This window comes from Arachis duranensis, chromosome 5 (assembly GCF_000817695.3).
Source record: "Arachis duranensis cultivar V14167 chromosome 5, aradu.V14167.gnm2.J7QH, whole genome shotgun sequence".
Classification (NCBI taxonomy): Eukaryota; Viridiplantae; Streptophyta; class Magnoliopsida; order Fabales; family Fabaceae; genus Arachis; species Arachis duranensis.
In genome coordinates this window covers 877,019-889,856 of record NC_029776.3, presented here as the reverse complement: position 1 = coordinate 889,856, position 12,838 = coordinate 877,019, and the positions used below count along the sequence as shown (strand labels likewise).

At 36.5% G+C, this 12,838-nt stretch overlaps 1 protein-coding gene across 3 annotated transcripts; it reads right to left on the bottom strand.

Moving 5' to 3' along the window:
- Nucleotides 1–5,510: 5,510 nt before the first annotated feature.
- On the bottom strand, nucleotides 5,511–12,105 carry LOC107487212 (TMV resistance protein N). Of its 3 annotated transcripts, XM_021141887.2 has the most exons (8): nucleotides 11,569–12,105; nucleotides 10,091–11,216; nucleotides 9,635–9,919; nucleotides 8,754–9,536; nucleotides 7,964–8,567; nucleotides 7,452–7,592; nucleotides 7,048–7,185; nucleotides 5,511–6,727 (listed from the first exon to the last, which is right to left on the bottom strand). In XM_021141887.2, the coding sequence occupies exons 1-8, from the start codon at nucleotides 12,054–12,056 to the stop codon at nucleotides 5,739–5,741; spliced, it is 4,554 nt and encodes a 1,517-aa protein (XP_020997546.1). In that variant the 5' UTR covers nucleotides 12,057–12,105; the 3' UTR covers nucleotides 5,511–5,738. The 3 variants fall into 3 exon arrangements, with proteins under 3 accessions (XP_020997546.1, XP_015963309.1, XP_020997549.1); XM_016107823.3 differs by lacking the exon at nucleotides 7,452–7,592; XM_021141890.2 differs by lacking the exon at nucleotides 9,635–9,919 and having other exon boundaries at nucleotides 8,754–9,106; nucleotides 11,026–11,216.
- Between the last annotated feature and the right edge of the window lie 733 nt (nucleotides 12,106–12,838).

Genomic DNA, 12,838 nt, shown 5'->3' with positions numbered 1-12,838 from the left:
CACCCACAAGCCAATGGGCAAGCCGAGGCAGCCAACAAAGTCATACTGGCAGGGCTAAAGAAGAGACTACAGGAAGCAAAAGGAGCTTAGGCTGAAGAGCTCCCTCAGGTGCTATGGGCTTATAGGACAACCCCCCAATCCGCCACGGGAGAAACACCTTTCCGACTAGTCTATGGCGTAGAAGCCATGATACCAATAGAAATCAATGAGCAAAGCCCAAGGGTAGTTCTCCATGATGAGGTCAGAAACGTACGGGGACACAAAGAGGAGCTCGACTTACTCCCCGAAGTCCGAGAAGATGCCCAGATAAGAGAAGCAGCCTTGAAACAAAGGATGACTACAAGGTACAACAAAAAAGTCATTCGAAGAACATTCGCCCCTGATGACTTGGTCTTAATCAGAAACAACATTGGAGTCAACAAATCAGGAGAAGGAAAGCTCGCCGCAAATTGGAAGGGACCATACAAAGTCAATGAAGTTTTAGGAAAAGGTTATTATAAAGTAACCGACCTGAACGGCACTGAATTACCAAGGTCGTGGCATGCTTGTAATATGAAAAGGTACTACAGCTAAAAGCGAACTCTACTCCCTGATGTACTCTTTTCCCAACTTCATGATTTTTTCCCAAAAGGGTTTTTTTCTGAAGAAGGGTTTTTAACGAGGCATCATAGTAGAGGCTAAGGGAAGATAGGCTATAAAAACCCTTAGTAGCAAGAAGGTACCTCGCCAATAAATAAAGATCTTTTTCATTTACAATATCTCTTATAAAATCCTTTTTATTTTTTATAAGTCTTTCTACGAAACGCGCCGACTTAAGCTCGACAAAACGTGAAAATCCCATGAACCGACCTAAATGGTCGTCAGGATAAAACGACGAGGTATAAGTCGGTGTAAAGAGGTTATATGAGTTGAACGTGAAAACTCGGGGACAATCCGACTCATAAGTCGAAATGAGAACCCGAGTAGAAAAGCTCGGAAATACTCCGACCCGTAAATCGGAGCGAAGAACCGAGTATAAGAGAAACGTATCGCAAAAATAACCTAAGTCACAAAAACTCACTAAAACAAAGTCGAGTATAGGGGATAACAAAAAGAGATTGGAAAACCTAGGAAAAGTTTAAAGGCTGTCCCAAAAGTCCTTAAACAAGAAGCTCAGAAAAACAAACAAGCCAAAAGGAAAGGTTTTCAAGAAAAGATCAAGGGGACTTCAAAAAACCAAAAAGCATACACGCATAAGGTAATCTAAACCCTTATCCCAAAAGGGTATCCATTTTGTTAACTTAAAAACCCTCATCAAAAAAGGGTATTTTTTAAAATATTTTGTTTACGGCCTGGGGAGGCCAGAAGAAATTGTTCAAACCACACAACCAGTTATAAATAAATAAAGAGTTTAAAAATGGGGGGGCCCACAGGCCGGACCCCCAAATAGCCAAAGATCATTTTTTCACAGCAGACGGATCGCCACCACCAGAATCGGGAGGAGCGCCACCAGAAGCATCCATGGGAGATGAAGAGATCGGAGGAACTGCTGAAGAACTCGGAGCGTCTTTAGAACGAGGAGGAGACTCGATAATCCTCTGCCCCCGAGTCTTCAACTCTAACTCAGAAACGATTACGGGGACAGGAGGATCTACAATGGCACCGTAAATAACAACTTTGTCGGGATGTAAAGGAGAAAGATCCAAGTCGGGAGCAATAACTCTGACCTGCTCCAGGAAGATCCTCCAAGACTCCTCGGCACCATCGGCAATAGAGTCCTCCAACTCCTCATACGCTTTCCGAGAATTCAACAGGTCAGTCTTCATAGACACAAGATCTTTGAATAAGCTTTGATAGCTGGCCTGCGCTGTTTTCCTCAGATCCATCTCCATGTTGCATTGGGCCTGCAAAGCCTTCCCTTTCTCCCGGAGGGTATCTCTCTCCTCCCTCAGCTTGGCAATTTCCTTCCTCAACTCTCCCTCATGCTCTTGATATGCACGAAGCCTTCCTTCCAGCTCCTCGACTCTCGAGGTCATCCCTAAAGAGCTGAGAGGAGCCTTTTCGAAAATATCCAAGAGCTTGCCACAGACCCCTGCCGCTTTGAGACTCTCCTCGATCATAGTGGTAAGGTGGCTCCGAACAGACATATCATCCATGCCTATACGAGCATGAGGATAGATATTCTTTCGGACGAACGCAAGAGCATCCGCCTTAACCTCACCAGAAGAACCAGACTCTAAGGTCTTGCGCTTCTTGGGATCAGGGGAAGGTCGGACGACGGGGGGCGGTTGAGAAGGAGCTGAAGAAGAAATCACCATGGGATTGGAAAGAGTCCCAACGTTCCGAGGAGGAGGAGGAGGAGAGATAACCCTGGCACCACCAGCTCGATCGCGGGACTTAGCTTTAGCCTCCTGGACCCTCTGGAAAGATTCTTGAGCATTTGTCTTTGCCATTTCTGAAGAAGAAAACAACAGCTAAAGAATCAAACAAGTCGGGCATTTCATTTAACAAGTCGGAAATCTAACAGACAAGAGAAAACTACCTAGTTGCGATTGGATAAAGGCCGGAGACCATTGGAGAAACCTTTTAGTATCCAAATATGGGGCCCTCCCCCATACTTCTCGGAGGAACCCCACAACGGCAGCCTCTACTTCATCCAGGTCATCCAGACCATATTTCTCACAAGGGGAGGCCTCCAGCCAGTATAAAGGAAAGCAAGGAGAAGAGTTATCATCCAGAAAAAAGGGGTGATGACCCTCTACAGCTTGCACTTTGAAAAAGAAATTTTTAAAGTCATGAAAAGATTCGTCGAAAAGGGTAAAAATCCTCCGACCTTGTATGGCTCGGAAGGAAACCCATTGTTGTTTATTGTTCAGCCCACTAAAAGGCTTGGTCATATGAAAAAGATGGAAAAAGATTTTCAGAGAGGTCGGGAAATCCAGAGCATGGCTAATAAACTGATAAATTTTCAAGAAACCCCAAGAGTTGGGATGAAGCTGGGTAGGGGCAACCCGACAATGCTGCAAAACAGACATTACACATCATGAATGCTTTAGTTTGAGTTTTAAAAATCTTTTTGAAAAATAGCTCATCAAAAGTTGAAACTAATTTCTACAACATTTACATAATTCACTTTTCTAGGGATATAATTGAATCTAAACACAAATAGTGGGTATAATATTAAAATTGAACACATCTAAGTGAGACTTAATTGAAAATGAATACATACAAGTAAGAATAATTTAAAAATATAATCCGATTTGTTAGTATAATTGATAGTAGGATAACATTGAATCATTTTTATAAATATTAGGGATACAAATATGACGATTTAAACGTTAAGAACACAAATAAGACTTACTCTAAACGTTGGGGACAAAAACGATATTTTACTCTTTATAATATCAAACACTATTTATGTATGATTAGTAAATTGAATTACAGTTGTGTGATGCTAAATATTTGTGCAAAAAAAATAGAAATTTGTTTAAATTTTAACTCGCTCATCTTATGCATATTTGTTTTATGAACTTTTACATAATATATATTTTTTATTAATTTTTTTAATAATATAAGTGTTCATACCCTGACACAATGATAAAGGCCCAGGTCCAAATAGAAAAGCCTAATTCGAAGGATTAAGCCTAGCTAGCACCGACCTTCATATAAGAAGTCGGTGTTGACTACGACTTACTTCGAAGAAGTCGGACATGAGGTTAGCTGGCGGATAAACACTCATTTGAATGAGTAACCGCTCCTAAAATCTCTCTAACCGCTTCATCAAGCCATATCTTAACCTCCCTAAGATAGAGGGACGGTTAACACCCAAAAGATACGGCACTACTCCAACGGTAGTTATTGGCTCACCACTATAAATACACTGACACCCCTCAGGTATGAAAAGGTCCAATACATTCTAAACCTGCTTAACCCCATGCTGACTTAGGCATCGGAGTGTCTTTGCAGGTACCACCCCCCATTCACTCACGCACACAAGTCGGAAGGAGGCTCCAGCGTGCGAACCAGCTCGGAGACTACCATCCGCGGGCGATTGGGCCAACCAACGTCATCTATTCTGTTAATCTCCGGTTACCCACCGTAACAGAGAGCTATATAAAAATTGGAGAATTTAAAATTTATTTTTTGATGAAAAGAAGATGACCACTAAATAAGGAATAAAAAAAGAAAGTTGAAAATATAAAAATAAGAAAAGGGTTTAAGAGAATAAAGAAGTAACGGTACAATAATTAAATTTGATTAGGTTAAATAATAATCAAAATGATAGAAAAATAAAAAAATAAATTTAAAACTTTAGCTAATTGAATTTATTTTATTTGTAGTGGGGTCATTTAAAATTTAAAGTGGGGGCATATTATATATAACTATATTTTTAAAACAAAAATTAATAACACCGTGGGGGCAAGTGCCCCCTCATTGCTGTGCTTGGGTCCATCCCTGCATGCAAAGATGGAACAAACAACACAATAGAAAGTGCATACAACTCAACAATTCATAAAGAATATGTCTTCACAAGAATCTATGACAGAAAGAAGAAAGCAACAATTCTAATAACAACCAATAAAGAAAAAGGAGGACGAGCACTACATAAGAAGACTAAGTCCATCAACAAAATCAAATGTAAAAATTAAACCACCAAATAAAAATATTACTTTGTACAATTCTAATATCCAAATCTCTTGTAGTATAAATATTTTAAATAAAACACCTTTTAAATTTAACTTTAATTTACATATATTTAATTTAATTCTATAAAACATATTATTATATAATTTACCGTCCCGCGCATCGCGCGAGTGTTATTCTAGTTCTTGAAGAATCTTTTGATTGATGAATTGTACATCTTATAGGTTCTTAGAAGATCTAATTTTTAACTAGATGTATACCTTCCTAAGCGACAGAAATTACTGTTAATGCATTCCCATGGAGTTACAAATCCACAGGGTAACATAGAAGATTTATTTAATTGTTGATTAACAAATTATACGACACAGACATGCTATAGAGATTACAGAGAAATGATATACAGATTCATATGCCCTCTCATTTGAAGGGTGAGTTTCTATGCAGTTTTGTTTTGTTTGTTTATATTTTCTCTTTGCTCCTATCAGTGCTTATCTTTCCATCCATTAATGTAATGAGTTTTCCTATACAGGGTTGTCACACAATAAAAACTTCCATCTTGCTAAGCTTAATAAACAAGTTATTGCCCTACAGACAATACTAAGATTTTGCACTAAAATATGCCTTTGGTAACGTTATAATTAGTTTCCATAATCTCCCTAGCGGGAAGGGAAGCCTTGAAGCAACAAAATGGCAGTTTCTACTGTTGGCAAGTTGGTTAAACAAGGTGTTGAGTTGGTTGACAATTGTAAGTCAATGCAGCAGAGGTGCAGTGCAGTTAGTGCAGCTGTTTTATAAGATTTTACAATGATGAGAATGATGATTTCTTACTATTAACTCGACATTATTCTCCTACTATACATAACAAATTAAATAATGATCGATTTCAACCAACAAAACAAAACTTGCATTATTTTATGTGAAGAGCAACCTCTATATGGTAATTACATTGTTCTCTATAGCAGAATATCCTTAATTTCTGAGATTCAATGCACTGATTTAGATAGTCTCCAAAGAAGACAACAATCTGTGATTCATGCAGCAGTCAGCAAGGATTGTGAAATTATTATCCTACAGGCTTGACACTATCTGAAAGGAAAACATATGATGTAGTGGACTTAATAGAAATTAAAATTTTTGTCATGCACTTGTTGCTTAAGGACAAAACCAAACTCCTCTTGGTAATCTTGTACAGCTGACTTTACAACAATCTTTTTAAATTTTTCTCCAAACTCTGACCATTCAGCTTTGATTTTTTCCTGGTTTTCCTTTGCCAAGTCATGCTCATGTTGCAAACGTGGTACTTTCTCCTTCATCACATCCATTTGAGCTTTGAGTGCCTTTCCTTCCACATAGACATCTCTCTTTCTCTTTCGAGTCGTGTTCTGTTCTTTTCGAGAAGCCATGATGTTAGCATTAGTAGTTCTGATTTGCTTTTCTAGCTCCTCTTTCATTTCCTCCAAACGTGCCAACTTTTGCCGCAGTTCTTTTTCTGACGCCACCGTATCATTGAACTGATTCTTGTTATTTTCAAGGTCAGATTTTAAGTTATCAGCCCTCAACAGCTCTGAAGCAGTGGACTCAACTTTCATATTTGCTTCAATGTAGCTACTACTACAATGTGCAAACACAGTTGAAGCTTCAGATATCAATGCTCTCATGGCACCTGATAAACCATCATTAGCAGACAAACTGGAGAGATAATCTAAGCTGGTTTTCATGATGCAGCAATGTTGAGCATCCAAGAACACTGAAGCATCATTATTATTGGTGATGAAGTCTAGTGCTATTTTCAGTGCTTCCATGGTCTCTTCATTTGGAGAAAATGAAATAACATTGGTCTCAGCATCAAGAGAAGCATAGAATCCTTCCATTTCTAGATCATCAGCATCATCATCTTGGCTCACATCAACTTGATTCCCAAAAGATTCATCTGTCGTCGTTGGCAACACAGTGCAACATGTTTTGTGATGAAATTCTTCTCTAATAGCCATTCCACTTAATGAAGAGGGAAATAATGGAGCTTGAAGGTTTTGTGTCTCAGCCAAAAATGGGGATTGAGAATATTCTGCCAGTATATTAGCAGGGTGATCCAGCACTGCTTGGGCTAATACACAATATACAAGATGAAAAAGGTAAAGCGAAGTCAAATAGTTTATTTTAAAAAATTCAATGCATTTAAATAGAATATTTTACTCATTAAGAGTTAGAAGTTTATATACTTGTTTGATGAATGACATTATCAATCAGAGTAATAGGAGCTTGTCAACTCTTACCAACTTCTTAATACAGTTTTTTTTTTTTTCTTTTTCAATTAAGACATGGGCAGCAGGAAAGAAAATATAGTCATAGTTGAGGAGTGTAAAGTGCAAACCAACTTTTGCCAAGTGAAGAACAGAAATTATGTATAAGTCAAAGGAAAGAAACCTGTCTCTTCATCTCTAATGTTGTAGCTTGTGGATGTTAATTGCATTAAATTTGATCTCAGGTGAGAGTCCAAAGGTTCTTGCCAACATTGACGCAGGGATAACTCCTTGCTATACATCCATAAATCATCATTACTTTCTGCAGGGATTCAAGCTTTATGAAATGCCCAAATATATAAACTACATGTAAGACAAAGTTTAGGAAGAATAATCAAGAGTCAATTAACTCTTCACTTTCTCTCTTTACAAATCTCTTTATTAGAAATTAGTTATATGAACATCTTAAAAATAAAAAAGGCTGCCAACACATGAGCACACAATCAAGACCAGAAAAAGAGCAAAAGATAGAAAGGGATTGAGATGTCTTGTTTTTGAATGTTTAAAATAAAAACTTCAATTGTTTACCCCCATCATTAGAAGTATCATTACTTGCTAAGCTTAACAATGTTGAATCTGAACCATAATCCCTTTCTGAAGATGCATGACAAGGCAGGTCAATGTAGTCTAAGCCCAACCTTAGTGTACATAAATCATCAACACATGGGCCTATAATGCAAAGCACATGAATAGTCACAGTTTATATGTGCTACAAGCAGAATAAACCTGGTTGAGTAAGAAAATGACAAAATTGATCAAGCACCTTGCCTATGCCGGTCAAGCAAAAAAGGTAATTAATTACTACATATATAACCTTAGCTTATCTTTACAAATTACTATTTTTTGGTTCCAAATTAGATGTTACTTTGAATTTTCTCTACCTAGTAAGAAATAAGCTACTACTTGATAAGAAGTATAACTATTCCAAGTTTTATGGATTTACACGGAACTCACAAATAACCATTTAAAAAGAGTAATCTTAGGTGGACCCATGAAAATGAAAATGAACTCATAAATGAAATGGCATCAATGTAAATTACCTTGCACACTGGAATTTGGTTCCCTACTCACATGATCATTCAATGAAAAACTCATTCCTAAAGGAAGATCCAATGAAAGCCTCCTTTCATGTGATGCCATATACTTCTGTTGTTGCATATTTACCTGAAAATTTCCCATGATCAACTCTTCTTTATGCAACAGAGGATCAATAAATTGAATATTCTCCATGCTACTTCTATCTTTGTGAAAATAGATTCCAAGTTTCTTGATAGCTATTCCCCTTTGGCCACAAGACTTAATTTTACACACAACATGATTCCATTCATTTTCTAAAATCACTTCATTCACTTTGGATTTCATCAATTTTGGATCAGTAATAAATATATGATCCACTAATTGATTGGATGTCTCCACTGATTCAAGATGTTCCGCTTGACCTCTGCTGCTGTTGATGATAAACTCCGGACAAATGTGTGTACACGAAAAATCAACCGCAGGTCCAACAAGAACACATAAAGAGATTTCAGGAAGCTTGTTGCGAAACCAGAAAGAAATTGAATCATTGTTGCTACTATGCTCCACCCAATTTGGGATGCTACTACTTGGAAGAACAAAATCCTTGGCTCCATCCTCATGCAATTCCTGTTGGTCAAATACATTTCATACTTTTAACAATATGTACTGCTTTGGTTCCAAAGAAGTTTTCATTTGAAACAAATTGATTACTAGAATTACTAGTCTGTACAATAGATAGTTATTTGAAACTGGAGATAATATTAAGAATATCAATTTTAAATGATCAAGTCCAATACATAAGGATAGAGGAACCTTGTTAAGTAACATGTTTTTGCTGGCGTAAGTCAAGGATATGCAGTTTCTTGCAGAGAAATACTTTATGTTTGGTGGAATCCCTTTAATTTCTCGAAGTTCTCTGCAGCCATTCAAACTAAGTGACCTCAAGGAGCAAAGTTCTTTGAGGCTTTCATCAAGAACTGTGAAATTATGCTCTGACAGGTCTAAATCTTCCACATTGCGAAACCAGGTAAGATAAGTTGTAAAAGATTCATGGAGCAAATCTGGTAGTTTGCAGGCAGAATGTTTTGCCTCCAAAGGTGCCATTGGACTCCCTTGTTCTTCTTCAACATCTACTTCAGACCTCTCAGAAGTCACTTTCTCTTCATCTGGAGACATGACAATTGGGGAACTTAGTGCTGGTGGGGAACTTGCTCCATGTTTTATCATACTTGAATGGCTAATCAAACAAAACCTTTTAATAGCAGATGGCAATTCTTTTATCAGAGTACCATCCGAATAAATTGTTAGTATATTCTTTAATTTTCCTAACATTTTTGGAAAATGTTCAAGACTAGAGCACCCTGAAAGACAGAGATGTACAAGATTGGTCAACTTGATAGATGGAAATCTCTTAAGCCTCCTGCAACCTTGAGCACTCAATACGCCAAGTCTATCTAAGAATACAATTGATTCGTGAATTTTAATTAACTTCAAGCACATATTCAATGATAGGTTTACTAAATTTGGGACCCCGGATATATCAGGTATCTCTTCTACATTAGAATGATCAAGATTTATGACCGTCAAGCTCATGTACTGCAACAAAAAAAAAAAAGGATGTCAAATGATGAAAAACCTTAAAAGATTTTTATTGTCATATGTAAAGGTTTTGGATGAAAGAATTTTAGACTAGCCTTTTGCTTTTCAAGAAACCTAACTGACTGTATACTCTTGCCGGATAATTGGAATATGACAAGTCCCTCCGGATGAAAATCAAGTGGTAAACAAGGTGAAGGATATTCCTCCCAATTCAACACTCTTAAACAATTTGGAAGATACTTGGGACCTTGGGAAAAATAAGTATGTCTAATAAACAGTGTTTTGAGATTTCTCATTTTCTTGAAAGCCTCTCCATCCCATCTTATTACTTTTTCAAACTTGGGAAAATCCATATGTATCATTTCAATTTTGTCAGATCCCTGTTAACACAAAACAACATCATTACGTGTATAAATTATATATGTTTCAGGACTTTATTACACACATTTAGAAAAATATAATATCTACTAATTCTATCCAAAGAAGTCAGAGAGCTGAAAATTTTCAAGGATAATAAGAGCACTTAACTAAACCATTCATACTTATCTTACCATATTCATTTCAAAAACTTGAACTATATCTTCAAGGAGCCATAATCGACTACGCTTCCCAGGCTTTTTTGGTGATTCTTGACGCACAATTTCTCTACCCATGTCTTGAATGAGGGCATGCAAGATTATTCCACGATATGCATCCATTTTTATTAGTGATTTTTCAACCAACACTTTAAGTCCATATTCCAAGGAGTCGACATTATGATGAGCACAAAGTATCCTTTTGACATCTGTCAATTCACATTCTTTGAAACAACAAGCAATATCAAGAAAAATTTCCTTCTCAAATTCCTCCAATCCATCAAAGCTTACCTTAAGCACATTTTGTATCTTTTTATTGGGAATTTTTCTATATTGATCTAATGCAGACTTCCACTGTTCTATACTTTTGCCCAGAAAGTTGGATCCCATAACTTCCAAAGCCAATGGTAGGCCAGAAGCATAAGTTACCACACTGCTCAAGATGTCTAAGTAACTTCGATCAACTTTGTTAGTTTTTAAAGCTTTGAAACTGATCAATTCTAGAGAATCTTTATCATTCAACTTATCTAACTCATATGTTATTCTGTCCTCATACCTTGATAGCAAACTCGTGTCCCGAGTTGTGATGATAACTCTACTACCAGGACTAAACCAATCAAGATTTCCAGCTAGAGCATCTAATTGCTCTTGTTGGTCAATGTCATCTAGAATCAAAATAATTTTCTTTCGTTGGAGTTTTTGCTTTAACATTGATATTCCTTCTCTAACACTCATCAATGTAACTTTATTTTCTCCAACTAGTTCAAACAGAAGGGTCTTCTGCAGATGTTTTAATCCATATTTATTTGAATTCTCTCTTGTATTTTCATGGAAACATATATTTTCAAAACATAAAACTGCAAAATGATTGACAAGCCAATTATACACTGCCACAGCAAGTGTTGTTTTACCTATTCCACCAATTCCATGAATCCCGAGCACGCAAACTCCATCACTAGACCCAACATTCAAAAGAGAAATTACATTTTCCACTTGGGAATCCAATCCAACTGGGTGATCTACAATAGGTAAAGTAGCACGTTTAATCTCTATTGATACATGTCCAACAATCTTGGCAACAAACTTGTGCTCATATCCATCCCTGCCCAATAAGAATAGTTGTGTGTGAAGTCATACATACACTAATGCAATATGACCATGTTTATGATAAAGTAATTAAGGATATCATTTTTTTTGTTACGATATAAATTTAGTTGTTAATTAGATTCATATATAGATTGTTCTCCAAGTATCATTAGTTTTGTTTTATCCTCATGTTATTAGTAATAGCCCATCATCTTTAAAAAATAGACCCTTTTGCAATCCTTTTCCCAGGATTCATACATAGTTTGTTTTGAATTAGGAATTTTATTTTATATGCTGATCTTGTTTCTTGGAGCTCTCTTAAAAAGGATAGCAGAGAAGTAAAGAAAATAATTTAAGAAGGAGGGTACCCGTGTTTGAAATGATAACCAGACAAGTCTGCTATTTTCTCCAAAGCAATTTTCCATCTCTTAAGCCTCTCGAACTTGAACTTGTTCTCATGCACAGCCAATGCTTCTCCATAAGTCCCTGTCTGCTTCCGCACATCAGAAGGATCCACGTCATAGAAAACAGGAATAATCAACCTGCCCTTTCCCTTAACACAGTCAAGAATCTTGACAAGTTCATCCAAACAAAATGAAGAAGAAGCATAATACTTAGAGAGCACAACGATTGCGGCCCTGGACTGTTGGATTGCAGTGAAAAGTGAGGATGCGATCTCCTTCCCTCTCCCAAGCTCCTCATCATCAATGAAAGTCTTGATTCCCCTATTTGTGAGAGAGTAATAGAGATAGCCAGTGAAGCCAGAACGGGTATCCTCACCTCTGAAGCTGAGAAAAGCATCATAGGTGAAAGGAAAGTAGGAGGAGGAGGTGGTTGCTGACGCTACACATGCCATGATATTACATTTAGCTCGCTACAAACACCAACTACAAGCAAAGGTTTAATCTTGCAAATAAACTCCACTTTCTCTATCCGCTCATTTTTTTTTATATGAGAAGCATATGGGTGTTAGAGATAGATGTGGAAATAACTTTTTTTTTAAACAGTGAGTTAGAAATTAGATCATCTGATTTCTTCGTAAAAAAATTATGCTTACTAATTAGACAGTCTGATTAATGTGAAAGAGAAAATTTAAATTTTTGTGAAAGTAATGAAATCCTTCGATTTGCATCTAAAAAATTAAAAAAAATGATTTGTGTACTTAAAAATCGAACGGTCTAATTTGTGCTCCTAATCATACAATTGTATAAAGTACCTATATACTTCATATATAGGTTCTACATATTTTCCCTCCCACATCTAAATTAAAAAGTGTCCTCTATCTTTTTTTTTTTTGGTTGAAAAAAGATGCCGCTAACTTAAACCAATAATTAATGTCTTATCTTTTACATCACGTAAAGGTTACAGATTGTTGGTAGTTACTAGGTAACTAGTATTAGTATTACCAAAAAGTTTCGCTATGTGTTTTCTAACATGGTTGAGTTGACCATCAAATGAATGCACTGAAGAGAAAATTAATTTGTTTTTTATTTATATCATATGATAATCATACTAATAAACTTCAAGTTTTAAGCCGTTGGCATATATATTTTTCCTTTTCTTGAAAGCTACTTAGATTAAAATGTGTTATCAATAAAGCGTAAGTAAAATAGAGATTATTTTTCATCGATCCAAAAA